Genomic DNA, 21,474 nt, shown 5'->3' with positions numbered 1-21,474 from the left:
ATGTACCTAATTTTGGTTGTTGTTTTATGTGCTAAACTTTTCTTCTATATTTGTGAAAAGAAAATCTTTAATGTTATAAAGCAGTTTACTGCTCCTAAAATTAACCTGTTAGTTCACCCCTTTTAGACATTACAAACTGCGCTGATCAGGGCTGTACTAATGTAATGCTACATTTTGTTTTCCAGAATCGAATTATGTTATTTTAATAGATCAAGTAGGGAGAATTATCATGTTGGAGTTTAATTATACTGTTATTTTCCTTGCTCAGATAACTGAACAACTGATCGCAAGAGCTTTGCATGTGATGGCTGAAATTTAACAGCTAGTGTCTGCTGTTCATAGGTCTGAATACTGAACGTTGGCATGAGGAGATTCCTGTAATGAACATGCGAGACTCCGATGAGTTAGTTCATATTAACCTTCCTGATTTACTTCTTTTGCGTAACTCTGCCTACTAGCACACATACTGTAATCTGGCCTGCGGCTATTTTTTAAATGATTTGTTTTGCGGGGATTGCAGCGATTCATTGGTGTTTCATGTGCATTCTTATCTTTCGTTGCATCAAGTCTGCTTACTAATACACATATCATATACAGCATTTGGAGTGGTGGTTTATGTAGTCTGATTGGTAATGGCCAAGAATTGCCATGCTCTTTTAGAGTAATATATTTTCAATTATTTTGTACCGGTTGTTTGATTCTTAATTAGATATAAATTCTATGCATCCTTGGTTGCGCAGCTGACTTTGCAGCCATGCTGAAGTTTGAATGTACTCGCCCCTGGCAATTTTTTAAGCTCACCTTTCTTGAAAGTTTTGAAGTTGTTTGTGCTTTTCTACATAATTCTTGGTTATTTAGATGTTTTCATTGCTGTTAAAATAGTCCATACTCTGATGGTCCATATATTCTTGCGAAACTTATGGCCCATGTCTGACAGTTAAGCAATCGTGTATTGTCAGAGTGTGCCTAAGAGTCAGCTTAGACATTTTCTTTTCATGACAAAAGATTGCATTGGGTTATGACTTCTGGAGTCAATGCATGGGCAAAGCTTAAAAATAAGCCTCAGTTCCTTTTCCAGCAGAGGTTACTTGTTGCAGAATCTATGAGCTGTATCGATTTAAGTAGACCATAGCACATTTCTCCAGAAGTTAGTGCGCCACTTGAAACTGGCTGCAATTTCCCTTCAGCTGTAATCTGCAGTAAGCCAAAATTTTCACTCAGTTAACTTAAACAAGAATATACGAAGCTATTGACACTTGCCGCCCTTAAGAATATAGTAGCAAAAGGCAAATTGTTTGTCATTCCATCATCACTCAAGGAAGTTATAGTCCACACGACTTTGGCTGGCATGTGCCCCTTTTCTACTTTTTCCTTTTGCAGGAGGGCATGCATACACTAGCAGTAAGAGTATGACCAGAGGAGGACTTTTAGAACATTTTAGAGTGGCTCATCATGATTGCATGTATGCAAGTCCTGCCATCAGGGAGCATAGGAGGTTGCAAAACGATTGTATGGACAAGGTCCTAATGTGTGTAATGATGTTCATCCTAGCATCACTGATTCGTAGTTTCACTGATTTTTCCGATCTCACCATATTTTCAAATCTGAACTTAGGAGTGTAATAAGGACCAAGTTTGGTATCATACATGTTTCGATTTGTTATATCTGGTACCATGCTTCAGTTCTGTGTTCTGCGATACTGTTTGTGTTCAGAACAATGTCTGCAATTGCTACTCTTAGCCTCTGTGAAGTTCCCATTAGCTGTTGATTTTCTGTAACCAGTACCTATTCATCATAGGTGTGAGTGTGATTGCTCTGCTCTGCAAACTCTGCTTTCAACTCCTTTCTGGAGTCATGAAACTCTTCCAGTAGCTGGAAAGCTAAATAGGAAGGTTGCATTAGATTTTTCTCAGTTCATTTTTATTAGACACTTGCTTTCTTTAGAGAACGTAAACACATACATTTGTTTAGCAGTTGATGGTGAATTGATAAAATTTTGAAGATAGATATAACTGTGACATGCCACTGATGTTTTCTTGGTTCTTTGCCGCAGATCCTACTTTAGCGAAAAGTGACTGGTGCCGCCATTTCGGTAAAAGTGATTCGATTTGGTTGATTCATGGTCAGCTTTTCCCCAAAGTATGGAGCATGGTTTACGCTGCTGCTTATCATCATTTCTCTACTGTATATAACCCTGCAAAGCAGCTCAAATCCATCAATTTTGCATTGCAGCTGCAGCTCCTTTTCCTCAAACCGATGCCTCTTAAGTTTGGGGTGATCATCATGTTCGGATTCCAGAAGGTCACCCCATCATTGTGCAACCAAAACGATGACCGCTGTCGGAGATCATATTGAGAATCATGCCTTGTTCATCTTCTCCATCGTGAGTAAAATAATCAATCTTTGCACTGCCAATTGCCGCGGCAGCTAGTGGAGTGATCAATGATAAGGAAGGTGATTAGCCTAGCGCCAAAGAACAAAAAGAAGTTGCAAAAGATGACAAGCACAAGGGCTCATTCTAACACACCCTATAGAACTCTCTTTTTGTCTCTGCCCAACAAGCTGCCCACATCTCCACAGAACTTTTCCAATTCGAGAAAAGGGCAAAGAGCTGCTTTCCTTTTCCGATGCAGATTCTTCCTTTCACCATCAACTATTATATCACCAATTCATCCTCTAAGATCGATCCCCTAAAAATTACTGGACATATATTCTGATTCTGATTCTGACAAATAGATAGGCCTAAGCACCAACTGCCTGCCACTACCACCTGCTGCCCCGCTCTGCTTAGGAAGAATACAAGCATGATGATATTCCAGTGCAGGACATATGTATAGACACACTAGCTGCTATGATAGCTAGACTAGAGAGAGCAGCTAGATTAGATTACCCAACCACAAGAGAGAAGAACACCCACATTTTTTTGTTTCTAATTTGTTAGCCTTGTTGTACTATCTACCATGCCCTGTTTGTTTCAGGCTTTCAGCTAGCTGCTGCAGAAGTACAGATTGTGAGCTTGGATCAGCGATGGCTGCACAGGTCCGACAGCATCTTCCTGCCTTCCACAATCTCATCGAAGAAGTCGTCCAGCTCGCCGACGACACCCTCGGCTCCTGACCTCAGCATCCTGACCCATCCTTTGATGATCTCCACCCTCTCGGTGATCTCGCCAGGGTCGCCGTACCCCATGGCGACGATCCTGTCGAACTCTGTCTTGAGGCTCTCAATGCCGGCCCTGGCCTGCCGGAACTCGTACATCATGATGCCGGAGCCGGAGTGCTCGCCGGCGACCGCCTCCATCTCCTCGGCGACACGCTGGCGCAGGCGGCCCATGGAGGAGACGTAACCGGCGCCCGAGGTGCGGAATGGGTGCGCGCAGCAGGCGAGGTCCGGGAGGCAGGAGACGGTCCCTGAGACGAGGAGCATGAGGAGGAAGGAGCTGGCGTTGCGCAGCGCGTAGAGCACGCCCCGGAAGCCGTTGAAGGCGTTGAGCTTGAACTCCACGGGCGACCGGTCGTCGAGCAGCAGCGACGCCGGGTCGATCCTGGTCTCGGCGAGCGCCCGGTTCTCCTGCTCCAGCCCCACGGCCTGCCGCCGTGGCGCGTTGATCGCACGCATCACCTGCACGCATTTGTGTGATCAATGGAGGCCAAAGCTATGGGCGTGAGCAACTGAGCATGCACGCATAGGGAGGCAGGAGAGGAGAGGAGCGTACCTGGCGGGCGGTGTGGGGGTTGGGGTTGCAGAGCCAGTCGTCCAGCGCGGCGTCGATGCGTGCCGCGGAGGCGCAGTAGGTGTCGAGGGCGGAGGCGCCGGCCTTGACGACCTGGCAGGCCTCCCAGAGGCGGGAGGTCTCGTCCATGTACTCGTCGAGCCAGCTCTCCCCTGGCGGCAGGTGGAGGCGCTGCACGAGGTGGACGAGCTGGGAGTGCAGCGACCGGAGCAGCGCCGCGGCCTGCTGCAGGAAGGGCGCCGACATGAAGGCGGCGTCTGGCGACGAGGCCAGTGTGGCGTGGAGCGCGTCGAGGCCGTGGGCGATGGACGAGTAGAAGCCGTTCATGACTGGTTCTGCCGCCGACTCAAGTTTGTGCGTGTGTTTGCTGGAACGGTGAGAGCAGAGTGTGGTGGTGCATGGGGGATTGAGGCTGAGCTGGAGCAGAGGATCAGCCTATATATAGAGGATGGAAGGGAGAGGAGAGGAGGCGAGTGTGTTGGTGTATGAGGAAGCAATGATGGGGTGTCCGGCGGTCAGGGGGAAGGATGATTGGGGACTGGGCAGAGGGCCATCGCCATTGCCAAGACTGCTCTGCTCGCTCGCTTCTCTCTTGATGACCACCACTCTGCCATCCCTTGGCCTCGCCATGAGAGAGGAGTACTAGTAGTAGCTAGCATGCATGGGAAAACGTACTCAGTCAGCTAGCCTATCAGCTACCCAGCCAAGCCAGTTTTCCCATGAATCTCACTCCACTCCGCTCCGTCCCTGTCTTGAGTTGTACGTACTCCTTCCAGGCTCAAGGGGGACCATTGCCATTTGCCCCAGGCGATTAATTACTTGCTGGTGCTAATCAAGGAAAAAAAATGCGCCAGCAGCAGTACTCAGCACTTGGAGCTGGCAGCTGGCATTGCTGCCTTTTTTCCATATTCTGCAGCAGCCAAGCCATTGAATCCGGGTGGGGGGCCTGTGTGCCGGCCTCGGATGGGCGCACCATCAAGCAGCAGGGAAGCAAAGAGAAACACACGCTGCCCCTCCCCTGTCTGCCCCTCAACGGAGCCCCTCTTCGTTTTTCTGGAAACCCACGTTATGTGCGTTAGGTGCCCACATTACACTTTCATATCACTACGTACAGAGTGCATCGCTCGCCATTGCTTCCAGCCACAAAATTAATGCGACATATACCATATGGCAGTTGCAGCCAAATGCATTACTACTACTGTAGTACTATGTATTTTCGTTCTTTTCTTTTCTTTTGTCTGTGTAGTGTAACCGGGTGGGTAGGAGTTGAACGGCGGGAGCTGCTGCTTCTTCTAGACGTAGTACGCCTGGCATGCACCGCACCAATGTGTGTCACGCAGAGAAGCAGCAGAGGGGGAGGAGGAGGAGGACAAAGTTTCAAAGGCGGGCATGGAATCCGAGAGATTTGTCGAAAAGCCTTGCTAGTAGGACGTGCTGTGCTGTACTTGCCCGTGGATCAATGGTTGCTGGCTCGGCTCGCTGGAATGGGATGCCAATGGAATGGAATGATGGGTTTCCTTGTACCCGTACAAATCTCCCTCTGTCCTCGCTACAAGAACCCCATTTCCATGGCGTGGCCGCCTTTTGAGGCGTCTCCCTCTCACCCGGGCCTCCAACCCGGCCAGCAATCATGCCCAATATATGCCCGTGCCCGGCCTCCCCTCCTCTCCCCTCCCCGTTTCTCTAGGGCACATGTTGGGTCGTACGTGCCAGCATATACTCCCTCTATCTACTCCTTGGAAAGTTGGCGTTTGTTGGACAACCACCATCTACAGCTTTGACCCAACACGACAACAAATTCTAGTAACAACAGTATCAGAAATACTTTTCAAGAAAAAAAATCTATGAATGCATATCAACTTCAAACATCAAATTCAAAATTTACAAATCTATAAATAATAGCGCGACTCCTCTGGTGACCTGAGGGCCGCAAGAAACCCTAGCCGCTACCGCCAAGGCCCTAACCCGCGGTCAGCCCCAGCCTCATTCCTTGCGGGGGTTGAGGGTGGGGTCCTCTCCCCTCACACCCCCTCGAGCGGTGGAGCCTGGACCCATCGGAGCAATGACCCTAGTATTGATTGTGGTGCCCCTAGGACATTGTATAAAAATTGTAATATCACCAAAATACTTTTCAAATACAAATCTTGCATATGTTCCTCAAGTATCCAATAAACATTCTAAATATAAAAATAATCAAAACACGTGAACATATCTAAAATGTATGCTTTTCGAGAAGCAATTATACAACTTTGGATCCAGGTCACGGACCTCACGGTTGGCGATTTGCCACCACCCTCCTCTCTTACAAGGTTAAGATTACGATTGTTTTGTACTCTCTCCGTTCCTAAATATAAGTCTTTTTTAGAGATTTCAATAAGGACTACATATGGATTTATATGGACATATTTTAGAGTGTAGATCCACTCATGTTGCTTTGTATATATGTAGTCCACATTGGAATCTCTACAAAGACTTATATTTAGAAACAGAGGGAATAGTTTAGTAAAGTTAAGACTTAGGTTCACCTTCATTACTCTAACGTATGTGAGGATATATTGTATCAGGTGCGCAGACAAGCCTAAGGCTACCAGGGCCACAGCATGGGTCGTGAGGATATATTGCTTCGTTTATGTAGCGATTTTACCACTATTTAGCACTGTAGCTAGTGTTTAGCCCAAGGTTTTCCCGGGGCTTGGCACAATCCTGGCTACGGCACTGCATTGCATGTTGTACAACTAAATTCAACGGTGGGTCGGCCGAATGGGGGTCACAATGTGGTGATAGGGTTTGTTAATGTCAATGCATGGTGAGCCATCAGAAATAGTGGACAAGTTCACTGGCCACGGATTCAACAGAGATGTGCTTGTGTTGGGAAGGAGAGGGAAACTGTAGACGGTTGTGACCACGCGTCGAGCATCGGCCATATGGTGGGTGTTTAATCCAGCGGCCCATATATAGCTAGGAGGTTTATGTAATTATAATATTTCTTGATGTGCCTATGAGTACCTTAGCTTCTTGACCAAACTTTCGGCCCCTAATAATGCTCGTAGTATTTTGGTCCAGTTCCATTCAAACCTTAACTTTATTGGTACGTGCGGTGGACGTGGTGAAATGTGTAGAAAATGGAGGGGAGGGGACGCTCGTGGGGTTTTGGGAGAAGGCGAGGAGGATGTGGATTTGGTTGGGGAAATCAAAGGGGATGTATGTTGTTTGCCCTAACCAAGACCAAAAGGTATTGTTGTTAACTAGGATCCATGTACGAGACGATCCATAAGCTTTGCCGTACGTTGAACGCTCCATGGGCTGCCTAGTGTATAGGAATTAGGACATGCATGCATGATACTAGTTGGCATGTTATTATTTTATATGCTTGATGGGTGTCCGTGGTTGACCGGTAGGCTCCACGCCACTCATGGCTGACCCGTGAATATTCTTCTTGTCCTCTCTGTTATGCTCACCTGCTCTCTCCAGTAATGAGTAATCATGGCGCACCAGCCAGCCCTACGTGTATAATCACCATCATGTTCTTCAGTTCATCACCTGAGTGCAACACAAATTAAGCATAACAACAACAAAGAAATCATAGTGTATGTAGAAGGAGGGACGTGCAGTGAATCATGCCACTTGATTAATTCTGGGACCCTATGCTACAAACAAATGAACCGAACGCTTTTCCTTTTTCATTTTCATTGGTAGGATGCATGCATTTATGTTACTCTACATACGGCGATTTGTCTTCTTACATACTTGTTGGCAACCTTACCGGCTGGACGTAACTTCTCCACAATGTAAGGATGGAGTCGTCAGTGATGGCACGTATGCATGTCTCGTCCAAATTAGCATCCATGTGGGCTGGTGGCAACATGAGAAGCAACGCTATTAATTTCGCGCGTATGCATGTCCAGTCCAAATTATAGCATGCATGTACGTACGTGGCGACGAACACAATTTTTCTCTTATTTTTTGGTAGATAGATGGATTCAATTCAAACATAGCTAGCAGTACTAGCTAGTACTACATCAGTAGTACATCTCATGATCAAAGTTGCTGAGGAGTACATTTTGTAGCTGGCTAGGTTATACTACTAGCTAGGGGCGCTGTAGCTGCACGTACCAGCAGTGTAGCGTCTACTTGACCAAAACTTTGGAAAGAAAAAAAAATGCATGCATGCATGCTCGGACAGCAGCAGTCTACGTACAGTAGACAGCAAAGATGTTCTTCTGCAGCTGCAGCAGCCATGCATAAGGCTGACAGATGGCATTATGGGTTAGCTAGCTCTCGAGTCGAGTAATGATCCATGGATGGATGGTTTACTACGGGCCCGGCCGGCAGGGCTCCCTTTTCCCTCCTGGGTTTGCGGACAAGTCGCCATGAGTAGCAGCAGCGGCAATCAAGATCGGTATATGCATGGCATGGCACTGGCAGCATCAAATTACAGGCTACGCGTGCACTAATTGATTCAGACAGACCGGCTGTATGCATGTCGTCGATCCATCCATCCGTCGATCGATCGTGACTGTGTGCAGGAGGAAGGGATCGATGGAGCGAGAGAGTGCATGTGATTTGACAAACAAATGATGCATCCAAACTCATGAGAAGCCTGGCCCTGCCTTGTTCCCTCTTTCCTCAGAAAGGAAATGCTTTTGCCTTCTTGGTAGATGAACATTGGAGAAAATTTCTCAAAAAAAACACACACATAGAAAAGTGGGTGAAATTAAGTTCATTTCACTACAAAAAAAAAGAGAGACGAAAACAAGCCCCTGACACACCCCCCCTCTCCCCACCCTGGCGATCTAGGGTTTGGCCGCCACCGCCTTCGATTTCTTCATCGCCCCCAGACTGTCGCTGCTCCCCCCAGGCGATCTAGGGCTCGGCCACCACCGCCTTCGATCTCCCCGTCGCCATCGGACTGTCGTTGGGCAAAGCCCGAGTGGGGGATGATGGCGGTGGCGGGGCTTTCCTCCACGGTGGCTCTGGGCGCGATAGTGGCAGATCTCACGTGGGTGCCTGGCTCGGCGTGTGCGTGTCCTTTCGTCGGCGGCACAAGAAGGTGATCTCCCCGCCGTCAACTGCCCACCCTGGCGGTGTGGCAGGTTGCTGCTTCCCGGTGGCGGTTTGGTCGCTCCCGTGGGGCGTTGCGTTGGAGGTGGAAGAGGATACGGCGGCCCGGCCGGTGTCTGGTGCAAATCGGCTAGCGAAAGCTTGTATCGGCCTTGGCCGGAACCATCGACGATGGCACCCGTCGTTACCTTGTTGGAGGCATCGTGGGTCTGTCTTTGTTCCTTGTGTGCTTCGGGGGAAAGCCCAGATTCGGTCTTCCCGAATCGGATGATGGCGGCGTGCTTGCGTCATCTCTCCCCTTGGAGCATCATCTTTGGAGTCGTAGAACGGCCAGAGGGACCAGTGGAGGCTTCCATGGAGGGTGTTGGTCTCGGCGTGCTCTAGCGCGGTGGCGAAGGTGGAGCAGCATGGCTTCTACCACATCAATAATGGCGAGTCTCGGTGGCGTGACGCAGCGGGGGTCTCGATGGTGGTCGGGGGTTGATGGACGCACACAGGATGGAGGCGCTGCCTGGTGTCACGGTGGTGTCGATCGTAGTTGGACGTGCAAGGTCTATGTGTTGATCTCTCCTGGAGTTGGGATGACAAAAGATGGTGGCGGCGGATTCTACAACGCGTGCATGCGGTGCACGTTGAGGATATGCTAGTTGGTGCTCTTGGCTCGCCGTGGGTGGCTTGGTGAGGCCACCGGACTAGATGGTGTGCATTGGTTCGAGGCGAGGGCACACCATCGAACTTCTAGGTGTAGCGACAAAGATCGTCAAAAAATATGGCTTTGGGTTGATCCACGCATTTGTTTTTCAACTTTGTTGAATAATTTAATAAAGATTACTGGGTGCATCGTAACTCAAAAAAAAAAAAAGAGAAAGGGAGAGGGAGAAATGAACCAGAAGCAAACAGCTGCCTGGAACATCCTAGCTAGCTAGGGGAGGGGGAGAGAAGGACAAACTACATAGCACTCTGAATCGCGATGAGATGCTCATATCCAAAGTCATAATGTTGCACCGAATCTGAGGTAAAAAGAAAGGCTGAAAAGAGATCGATGCATGGCAAATAATGTGTGTGTGTTTGAGCTGCGATGGCGGCTACTAGCTAGGAGTAATCCATGCATGCATGATCGATCGAGTAGTAGCAGGTAGGCCTAGCTAGCTAGCTAGCTAGCTAGCAGTAGACAGCTAGTCAAGTGTGCTTGCTTCAGTTCGCCTCCTGCGCTGAATCGGAGCGGGCAGTCGGGGGTCGGGGCTGGGGCCCTAGACCTCAACAAAGCGTCTCCTCTTCTCTCTCACTTTTTTCACCGCCAAGTTGTAAAGGAGCTAGACATGCATGGAAACTGCAAAGTTGCCTCGCTTTTACAAACCTAAACTTTTGGCAGGATCTCGTTTCCTTTCTTCCCTTCCCTTCCTCTCACCTCCGTCGATCCATCTCTGCTAGTAGCTAGCTAGCTCTTCTCTTGTGGCTTGTAGCTCCGCGGCTACGCCGGTTTCTTTCCGGAGACAAACAAGGAATACGCTTTATGTTGCCCAAAGGGGGAAACGCAAATCAATTGTTTCAGCTAAGTTTCTGACCGCATTTTCCCGCCATCTTTTTCGATCCATGCACAGCTGTGGTTCGCTTTTTATGTTTTATCGTCTGCGCCACGGATACATACAAGCAAGGAATCATCTCTCCAAGTTCACAGTGGAAATAATGAGGAATTCCTTTAACTTTGGGGCAGCTACAAGAAGAGAAAGAGGGAGGCCCCGGGCCCTGACATGGAATTGATGGTGTTTGTTTGATTCAATTGATCGTGGCCTATTTGGGGTGATTTCCCTTTTACGTCTGCCAAACTCCACAGTGCTATCTTTCAATGTAGATGTCCAGTCGCTTGAAAGGAACGGGGGAAATAAGGGCATTGATTGGATGCTATTACAAGCAGTGACGTGCTTACAAGAAAAATGATGATGTGCCCCCAAATCGGTCGACAATATCTCTCACCTCGAGACTGACTGGTGTTCCGAAATATGAATAGATGATGGCTATATTTTTTTGAAACGAGGTGAAAGACACTCTTTTTATTCATTAGGAAGAGAGTGAGAACGGCCCATCTAATTACAGAAAAACTGGGTGAACCAAGTTAAACACCACTAATATATACCGATCATCATGGTTATCTGGATAGTTATATAAAGTCTATTGGACATGCTTGCAAGTATAGTACAGAAGAAATTGTCAAGGGTAAAATGCCGGTTGATGATTTGGTCTTACCGAAAAAAAGGATTGTACATGCCACCGACCAATGGTTATGTTGCTCTGTCCGTGGATGGATCATTTTCTCAGGAATCCGGTGCGGCAGCGGCAGGAATGATTCTCCGACGACATGATGGGTCAGTTGTTTTTGCAGCATATCGGTTTATTTTCAATTGTAACGATGCACGGGAGGCGGAGATACATGCAATCATGCAAGGGATGGCACTTGCTATACAGCATTGCGGTCTTCCAATCATGGTACAATCTAACTCAACCGAGGCTTTATCTTGTCTATCAGGGGATGGACTAGTTCGTTCTGCTTATGGTCATCTTGTGGCTGAAATTAAGGAGTTGATGAGAGAGGGGGTGTTTATTCCCCAGAAATTAACTAGGATCAAAATAGAGTTGCCGATCGCTTGGCAAATTATAGTCGTATAGAATGTACCACAGCTGTGTGGATGCACCTTGGACCACCATGTATTGAGTATCTTTTGACTCTCGACTGCAACTCTCTGAATATGGAATAAAACTCTGTTTTCCCTCGCAAAAAAAATAAAATAAATTCATGGAACATGACGGGCATCGTTGGAGAGATGCGCAGGGCTAGAGTTGAGCTCGTCCATCATATGCTGGCCATCCTTCGCTTGTCATCATCGCCATGTGGACCGTGACACAGCAGCTCCAACTCCACAACGAACAGGACACATAGTACAACTCCTCAAACATGATGGAGAGCCTACTACGAACCCTTGTTGCGACCCAATTGACACTCGCCGTCATTGTTGTTTTCAAACAAGACCTTGCATCATAGTGCCGGGGAGGTCCGTGGTTTTTAGAGAAAAGGCACAAAGTCCCGACTTCGAATTAATGAAGCCATCGGGCCAGTGTCCGGTTGACGTTAATGATCTTTCCCTGCCTCCTCCCGTGACGCTCCCGCGAGCGTCCGGGAGGCTAACCCCAGCACTGCCGCTTCCGCTCCCCTCCTCCTCCCCCCTCCCTCGCCGCCGCCAAGGGCGCGAGCGGGCAAAGCCCGGTCATCGTCTGCGGGGCGGGGGGTGTGGCGCGGGCCAGATCTCACGTGCGGTGAGTCGCCGGTGGATCTCCTCCCCGCTGCACTTGGTGGCTTACGATCGCGGTCGTCGGCCTCGGTGCGTTCGCGGGGGTTGGTAGAGGTGACATCAGACCGGAGGAAACTCTGCATGACTCGTTCATCCCGACAGTGGCGACGACCAGGGTCGCCGTGCTCCTCCTTACAGGCGCCGTCGAGGTCCCTGCCCTCCACCCCGACCCCATGCCCGGGTGAAAACCCTAAATCTCCTTAGATTGGGCGGCGGTGGTACTGCGTGTGTCGTACCCTTCTTGGAGGCGCCGCCTGGGGCGTTTGGGTGCTCGGTTTGAGGAACTGCAGACGGAGGGGATGGGACCAGTGGCAACAGGTGGTGTTTCGCGTCGGAGGAGCGGCGTGGCATCTGGCACGTCGACAACGGCGAGTCTCAGCGGCATGGAGCAGCGGGGTCTCGCCGGTGGGCGTGTGATGATGGACGAGCGCAAGATGGTGGCCTTGTCTGGCGTCGTGGTGGCGTCGACGACAGCTGACCGGGCAAGGTAGATGCAACAGTACATCATTGAAGATGGATTGGTGGCAGGTAGCTGCGGTGGCCTCATACCCGGCAGGCGTCCAGGTTGAGGAGTGCGCCAGACTGGTGGGTGCCCCATACCCGGCAGGCGTCCTGGTTGGGACCTCAGGTCTTAGATGTTAGGTTTGGCTGCAAGGTCTGTTTGGTATTAGACCCAGACTATCAGCATCCCTGCATCAACTGGATAAGAGTAGCAACAGATGTTGCCTAGACGGTGGCTTTAGTCTTACTGTTGTATGACTTTGTAAGGTCTTGTGTCAATAATTAATAAAGTGGCTGCATGTATCGTCCAGATGTAGAGGCCAGGGTCCTCCTCCTTTTCTAAAAAAAACATGCCGGGACGCGGTGCTCGATACCGTGCGCGGCGGTGCAGCGGCACTCCGACGTGGGCCGGCGACGGTGGCGTGGCGGCGGCACAACGAACGGCATGGCGGTGGTGCAGGCCGGTGGGCGGTGACGGCGGTGGTTACTTCACGGCAGCACCTCGACGCCCTTTCCGGCGTTGCGGGTCGTGAGCGACAAGGTCGCGGGCGGCCTTTCTCGCCGTGGCTCTCTGGTGGGGAGGGGCAGTATTGGAGGTGGGTGGCCCCATCCAGTCAGGCCATTGCGGCTGGATGGCGGCGCTCGGCGTGGGAGGACCTCCCTAGTGGTCTCCCATGGATGCGGCGGCGGCGGCGCTGCCATCTCTCCTCTCGACATCGGGCGGCAGTCGGTGCTCTCCGGCTGGTCTGGACCTTTGGCTTAGAGGGCAGAACATGTGGTTTGGGGGGGAGGCTGGTAGGAGGACGGGTGCGCCATCGTGCGCCCCATTGCCGGCGCAGGGGTGCCGGTCATGGCCATGTGCCGCTCCTCCCCTTCCCCCAGCCGGTGTCGGTCATGGTTCTTCTCGAGGCTGGGTGACCGTCGGCGGTCCCAGAGGCAACTGGGGGTGTGGATCTGGTCAAAGTGGTGTCCTTTGGTGGCTCTCGAGGTGGTCTGGTGGTAGGGCGGCAGTCCTGGCAGTGGGAGGCGTGTTGGTCGTGGGCGGACTACGCGGCTCAGATGCGGGCATACAACCATGGCTGCTCGGGTGGCATTGCTGCGGGTGGTTGGTGGAGCGGGGTTGCGATGGTGGGGTGCTACTTGGGAGCTGTGTTGGGATTTCCCCGAAGAGGAGAGGATGATGCAGTACAGTAGAGATAAGAATTTTCCTGAGTTAAGAACCAAGGTTATCAATCTAGTAGGAGAACCACACAGAACCTCGTGAACAACACCTGCACACACAAAAGCAAATACTTGAACCCAACGTGAACAAGGGGGTTGTCAATCCCCTCGGCGGTTACTTGCAAGGATTAAATCTTGTAGTGGTAGATAATAAAGTAAATTACAAGCAAAATAAAAGAAATAAAATTGCAGCAAGGTATTTTTGTGTTTTTATCTATAATAAGAGTAGACCCGGGAGCCATAATTTTCACTAGAGACTCCTCTCTCGAGCACATAGCATACGGTGGGTGAACAAATTACTGTTGGGCAACTGATAGAAAAGCGCATAGTTATGACGATATTCAAAGCAACGATCATGTATATAGGCATCACGTCCGAGGCAAGTAGAGCGACTCCTGCCTGCATCTACTACTATTACTCCACCATCCGACCGCTATCTAGTATGCATCTATGATATTAAATATAAAACGGAGTAACGCCTTAAGTAAGATGACATGATGTAGACAAAGTAAACCCAATCAATATGAATAAACCCCATCGTTTTATCCTTAATGTTAACAATACAAATACGTGTCTTGTCCATTTTTGTCACTGGGGTATAGAGCACCGCAAGATAGAACCCATCACAAAACACATCTCCCATTGCAAGATAAATCAATCTAGTTGGCCAAACCAAACAGATAGATCAGAGAGAAATACAAAACTATAACAATCATGCATAACAAAGTTCAGAGAAGACTCAATTAATATTCATGAATAATCTGATCATAAACCCACAATTTATCGGATCCCAACAAACACATCGCAAAAGAAGATTACATCGGATAGAACTCCAGGAACATCGAGGAGAACATTGTATTTAAGATCAAAGAGAGAGAGAGAGAGAGAGAGAGAGAGAGAGAGAGAGAAGAAGCCATCTAACTACTAGCTATGGACTCGTAGGTCTGTGGCGAACTATGCACGCATCATCAGAACGCAGCAAGGATGATTTTGAAGCCCTCCGTGATCGATTCCCCCTCTTGCAGAGTACTGGAGAAGGCCTCCAGATGGGTCCGCGGAAGAACAGAAACTTGCGGTGGAGGAAAAAGTGTTTTGGGTGGCTCTCTATTGATTTCCCGATTCTAGAGAATTTATAGAGGTGGAATTAGGAGAGACGGAGCCCCGTGGGGCCCACAAGGTACAAGGTGTGCCTACCTCCCTAGGCGCGTCCTATTGCCTTGTCGTCTCCTCGGTTGTTGTCTGGTCTCCTCCCAAAACTTCTAGGGTCTCTCTTGTTCAGAAAAAAACCATCAAAAAGTTTCGTAGTGTTTGGACTCCATTTGGTACTGATTTCCTGGAAAACCAAAAACAGGCAAAAAACAGCAACTGGCACTAGGCACTGGGTTAATAAGTTAGTCCAAGAAAATGATATAAAATAGCATATAATTGCATATAAAACATCCAAGATGAAGGAAATATGCCCTAGAGGCAATATTAAAGTTGTTATTCATATTTCCTTATGTCATTATAAATGTTTATTATTCATGCTAGAATTGTGTTAACCGGAAACTTGATACATGTGTGGATACATACACAAAACTCAGTGTCCCTAGTATGGCTCTACTAGACTAGCTCGTTAATCAAAGATGGTTAAGTTTCCTTACGATAGACATGTGTTGTCATTTGATGAACGTGATCACATCATTAGGAGAATGATGTGATGGACAAGACCCATCCGTTAGCTTAGTATAATGATCGTTAAGTTTTATTGCTATTGCTTTCTTCATGACTTATACATATTCCTTTGACTATGAGATTATGCAACTCCCGAATACTGGAGGAATACCTTGTGTGCTATCAAACGTCACAACGTAACTGGGTGATTATAAAGATGCTCTACAGGTGTCTCCGAAGGTGTTTGTTGGGTTGGCATAGATCGAGATTAGGATTTGTCACTCTGAGTATCGGAGAGGTATCTTTGGGCCCTCTCAGTAATACACATCATGATAAGCCTTGCAAGCAATGTGACTAATGAGTTAGTTACGGGATGATGTATTACGGAACAAGTAAAGAGACTTGCCGGTAACGAGATTGAACTAGGTATGAAGATACCGACGATCGAATCTCGGGCAAGTAACATACCGATGAAAAAGGGAATGACGTATGTTGTCATTGCGGTTTGACCGATAAAGATCTTCGTAGAATATGTAGGAACCAATATGAGCATCCAGGTTCCGCTGTTGGTTATTGACCGGAGATGTGTCTCGGTCATGTCTACATAGTTCTCGAACCCGCAGTGTCTGCACGCTTAACGTTCGATGATGATTTGTATTATGAGTTATGTGTTTTGGTGACCGAAGATTGTTCGCAGTCCCGGATGAGATCACGGACATGACGAGGAGTCTCGAAATGGTCGAGAGATAAACATTGATATATTGGACGATAGTATTCGGACACCGGAATGGTTCCAGAGTGTTTCGGGTATTTATCGGAGTACCGAGAGGTTACCGGAACCCCCCGGGGGAAATAATGGGCCACATGGGCCATAGGGGAGAGAGAGGCAACCCACAAGGGGGTAACGCTCCCCCGTGGGGAGTCCTAATTGGACAAGGGGAGGGGGCGCGACCCCCCTTTCCTTCCGCTTCTCCCTCTCCTCCCCCCTTTCCCTCTCCGGTAAAAGGAAGGGGGGGGGGGTCCGAATTGGACTTGGAGTCCTAGTAGGACTCCTCCCCACTAGGGGGCGCAGCCCCCCTTTCCTTCTCCTTCTCCCTCTCCGGTAAAAGGAAGGGGGGGGGGTCCGAATTGGACTTGGAGTCCTAGTAGGACTCCTCCCCACTTGGGGGCGCGCCTAAGCCGGCCTCCTCCCCTCTCCTCCTTTATACACGGAGGCAGGGGGCACCCCAAAGGTCATCAACAGTTTCTTAGCCGTGTGTGGTGCCCCCTCCACCGTTTACTCCTCCGGTCATATTGTCGTAGTGCTTAGGCGAAGCCCTGCACGGATCACTTCACCATCACCGTCATCACGCCGTCGTGCTGACGAAACTCTCCCTCGACACTTTGCTGGATCAAGAGTTTGAGGGACGTCATCGAGCTGAACGTGTGCTGAACTCGGAGGTGCCGTACGTTCGGTACTTGATTGGTTGGATCGCGAAGATGTTCGACTACATCAACCGCGTTAACCTAACGCTTCCGCTTTCGGTCTATGAGGGTACGTGGACACACTCTCCCCTCTCGTTGCTATGCATCTCCTAGATAGATCTTGTGTGATCGTAGGATTTGTTTTTGAAATTGCGTGCTACTTTCCCTAACATTGGTATCAGAGCTAGGTCTATGCGTAGATGATATGCACGAGTAGAACACAAAGAGTTGTGGGCGATGATAGTCGTACTGCTTACCACTGACGTCTTATTTTGATTCGGCGGTATTGTTGGATGAAGCGGCCCAGACCAACCTTACATGACCACGTTCATGAGACCGGTTCCACTGACAGACATGCAACTTGTTTTGCATAAAGTTGGTTGGCGGGTGTCTGTTTCTCCAACTTTAGTTGAATCGAATTTGACTACGACCGGTCCTTGTTGAAGGTTAAAACAGCAAACTTGACGAAACGTCGTTGTGGTTTTGATGCGTAGGTAAGAATGGTTCTTGCTAGAAGCCCGTAGCAGCCACGTAAAACTTGCAACAACAAAGTAGAGGACGTCTAACTTGTTTTTGCAGGGCATGTTGTGATGTGATATGGTCAAGACATGATGTGATATACGTTGTTGTATGAGATGATCATGTTTTGTAGAAGTTATCGGCAACTGACATGAGCCTTATGGTTGTCGCTTTATTGTATGAAATGCAATTGCCATGTAATTTCTTTACTTTATCACTATGCATTAGCGATAGTTGTAGAAGCAATAGTTGGCGAGACGACAACGACGCTACGATGGATTGCTTGACTTGACCGCTGGCATTACTTTAGCAGTAGCATTGCTTGACTTGACCGCTAGCGTTATACTAACAGCAAAAAAGTGGCAATAAGAGCATGGGAGGCCCATTCGGACAGTGGGCGCACCAGTACGATGTACCGCCACAGACGCATAGAGTGGTGAGGGAGGTATGGTTGCCCAGAGCAACAAATATCCAGGCAGCATATGTGGATTACGTCCAATTTTTGTTCTCTTTAGCCACCTTTTTCCTATGTGAGGACAACAAACCGATCGACCTGGTCATTCTCTATTGCGTTGTCATGCCTTTCTACCCTTCTTCAACCAAGAGACACGAGACTCGTTCCTTAGCTACTAATTTCCCCCTTTTCAACCTACATGCGGGTTCGATGCCTAGTCTCTTGGACAGTATAGTCTCCCTTCCTTTCCTTATTCAACCCAGACATGGATTAGTCTGCATGAAGTAGGGTTTCCTTTAATAGTGCAAGTTAAGGTTTTTGTCTGCGTGACCAGCAGAGCAGAGGATAGCAAATTGGGAAGATGGTGGAGTGGAAAAAGATCCACATGCAGCGACGTGGCAGATGGGGCAATAGAACAAGGGTATGGTTCGAAAAGAGGTAGCATACCTGAGGGTCGGCGGGAAGTGGCTTCGCTCGTGGTTGTCGTCCTCCGCACACACTACGGCAGCGAGCTTGGGGACGGAGGCCATCCCGCGCGGGCGCTAGGTCTGAGAGGACGGCCTTGTCGTCAATGCGTGACCTCGCTCGCCGACGACGAGTGCATCAACGCTGCACGTCTTTTCTTCTCCGGCGAATCTGTGACCACCGGTGAGGAGGGAGAGAGAGGCCATCTTTTTTAGATCTGGAGAGAGGGTGATAGTGTGAGAACCAAGTGGGCAGCCCTTAGCAAGAAAGCGCTGAAGCTCTAGCCTATATATCTTTTTTGTACTACTAGTACTAGAGGTGGAGTAGTGGTAGAGTAGTTTATATTTTCTCTGCATACAGTACCAATTAGTCGTGCTTCAAAACTGAACGACACGCCATTAAAAAAATAAAGGTCGATAACTAATGCGGCACCTCGGGCCAACGCGGCCAGATCGCATTTTGCACGAGAAAGTACACACCATGTTTCGTTGACATGTGGTCCCGTTCCAACAAGTCAGTGAGACGACGGCGAGTCCTTTTGTACAATTTCCGAACGGACGTCTATGTAGGCCGGGGCGCCTCTTCATGTACCATGGCAACTGTCCACCGACTCTTCGCCTTTCTCTCTCGATTTGGAACTGCTGTTGCACGCTCTTCCTCCCTCCTCCATTTGCCTTCACCCTTCCTTCTGCCATTGTTCGATCGTCTTCTCCATGGAGGGAACATGCCGGAAACGACCCCGTTATTCTTGCCCCGATCTGAAAGATGACGTGGTGGAGGAACTCATTGATCGGTGCGACGTCATCACCTCGGCTAGCATGGCAGGTTCGTTCAGGACCATTCTCGACTCAACTAATAACATCATTACAAGGAACCCAAGGGTCCAGGAGTGGTTTGATCTCCCCTATCTTCTTCACCGTGACCCTGGTCACTGGCGCGCGGACGACGCAGGCCTCGCCTTGTGCAAGTTGATGTCGCTTGATAATGATACGTGTGATGTTAAGATGCCATCGCTTGAGGGTAAGGCTTGGGCAGGCGCAAATGGAGATTGGGTTGTTTATATTGGGTACAACTGCGAGTGGGAACTTGTGAATGTGTACACTCGTCACCGGGTTCCACTTCCAAAAATCTCAGACTGCCCAGAGGTTGAGCACACCGGTATTCTACGTACGTTCAACTACAATCATGGTGATTGTCGTCTACGGAAGATAGCAATTTGTCGAGTTCCTGACCGCTCTTGGGATTACACAAACTATGAAGTTGTTGCTATCTTCGACAAGCTTGTTGCCGTCCTTACTTCCACGCCTCGATGGATATTGCTCAAAAATCAATTTTCGTACATGGATGAGTACTGTGATGCAATTCAATACGAGGGTCTTGTGTTTGCTGCCACCACTCGTGGCACTGTTTTTGCATGGAATCCTTATGCTTTCGGTATGTTTGTCTTCCACCGTAATTACAATTGTTTCATCCACATGCATGCGGGTTAACTAGTTTCCCTTTACTAATTAACCTTCTTGTGTTTCCAAGGTCCTGTGAACATTCCACCACCTATACTTGAAAATTTTTATAACCAAGGGGGAGATGACGATGATGATGATCACGAGCATGAGGACCCATATACTCAGTGGCGCCTAGCAACTTATTCCGATGGATCACCTCTTCTTGTCCGTATACACGGCACTGCTGATGTTACTAAGGAAGCAGGTGTTGTGTCCCATGGTTACACTCTCCGGATCTATTCCAACATCCGTTGCAGGGTATTCGTGATGGATACTACTGTGCTAGCGCCAACACCTTCTCCCTGGTTTAGTATTGATACTCTTGGAGGAAACTCGCTCTTCCTTGGAAAAAACTATCCAATGATGGTGAAAGGCGATCCAGCTGCTGTTGACACAACGTTATTACCATTTATGAGAAGCAACCATATCTATATACCTCGGACATTGCTATGGTTCCCTACCGTGGCTATCACAATATGCATCCTGACATAGGCCGCTTCAGCCTGGATGATCAGTCCTGCGTTGGTCTCGAGATTGACAGTAGCTGCTCCTTCCCAGAGAATCACTTCTGGTTCAAAGCAAGCGTTTCCAACGCCGACGAGTGGTTGAGCTGAAGTTCATTTCATTGCTTGTTATTTGTTGTGTGATGAAAACTTTAGTATTTATAATGTATCCTCGTTGTGGGTTGATGACCTGTTGTATGTAATAAAATGATATGCCTGTGATAAACTTACTAAATTTATGAATGGCTTTCGAGTCGCTTCTCTGAGTGGGTGCTGCGACGAGGCAAAAAAATATTTTCCGAATACATAATTGTACGTGCATTGCAACAGGTTATCGGATGAGTCCAATCAACAATAGTATTACTATTTTTACTAGCTTCACATGCTTCGCGCGTCGGGCGGGTGTTTTTACTGTAGCTGCGAATCCCACCATCCTGGGTCCTCGGATGAGTCCAGTAGAAATTGCATTCTGATGTTTGGGTTCAAACTTTCAAAGCTGCCGCACTATCTCTACGTCTACGTATACGTAATACAACAAGTTTTAAACTTGAGACCAGCCACCCACCCTCACAAAGAACACTTTTTAACCTAGCACAAACTCCAGAAAATTTGGCCATAGTGTGAGGTGGGCCATATGTTAATGTGTTCGCTGTAGTAACCAGCACCTCGAATCCTCGATATATAGTAGGGTGGCATGGGCCAGAACAAGCATTCACGTCCAGGAGTACGACACACGCCACCAGCACGACTTCCATCTGACACCATATTTCTTGGAGTCCGTGCTACAGCTATCTCTTCAACCTCCTTGTTTCTCTAACTCAGCCATCGCGCGGCGGGCGAGGTGGGGGTTTGCTGATAGTCGGTTTCCTCAAGTGCGGTCCCACTCGTAAGGCCAACTCCAACACACGACCCCAGACGGACCTCTAGTTTGCCAAGATTCTGTCCATTTGGGTAGGGCAATGGGGTCGTGTTCGGTCCATTTCTCGGATGCGGTGGCCGTGCGCCCAACGCGCGGACGCATTCCGGCCGCGTACATTTTTCTTTGCAAACACAT

The 21,474-nt window shown here is 48.8% G+C and overlaps 1 protein-coding gene across 1 annotated transcript; it reads right to left on the bottom strand.

Annotated features, from left to right (window-relative positions):
* Positions 1 to 2,691: 2,691 nt before the first annotated feature.
* On the bottom strand, positions 2,692 to 4,276 carry LOC109743213 (uncharacterized). The gene is made up of 2 exons (XM_020302296.4): positions 3,716 to 4,276; positions 2,692 to 3,621 (listed from the first exon to the last, which is right to left on the bottom strand). The coding sequence occupies exons 1-2, from the start codon at positions 4,058 to 4,060 to the stop codon at positions 3,022 to 3,024; spliced, it is 945 nt and encodes a 314-aa protein (XP_020157885.1). The 5' UTR covers positions 4,061 to 4,276; the 3' UTR covers positions 2,692 to 3,021.
* Positions 4,277 to 21,474: the final 17,198 nt, after the last annotated feature.

The sequence above is a fragment of the Aegilops tauschii genome, chromosome 7 (assembly GCF_002575655.3).
Source record: "Aegilops tauschii subsp. strangulata cultivar AL8/78 chromosome 7, Aet v6.0, whole genome shotgun sequence".
In the NCBI taxonomy this organism is placed as follows: domain Eukaryota; kingdom Viridiplantae; phylum Streptophyta; class Magnoliopsida; order Poales; family Poaceae; genus Aegilops; species Aegilops tauschii.
The sequence above is the reverse complement of the archived record's forward strand: the minus strand, read 5'-3'. Positions and strand labels throughout refer to the sequence as shown.

What these genes read in the sequence shown, in the direction of transcription:
- LOC109743213 (XM_020302296.4), bottom strand. Translation starts at nt 4,060, where the DNA reads ATGAACGGCTTCTACTCGTCCATCGCCCACGGCCTCGACGCGCTCCAC. An exon ending in ACCCCCACACCGCCCGCCAG is followed by an intron (nt 3,622 to 3,715) that starts GTACGCTCCTCT and finishes AAATGCGTGCAG; the next exon opens with GTGATGCGTGCGATCAACGC.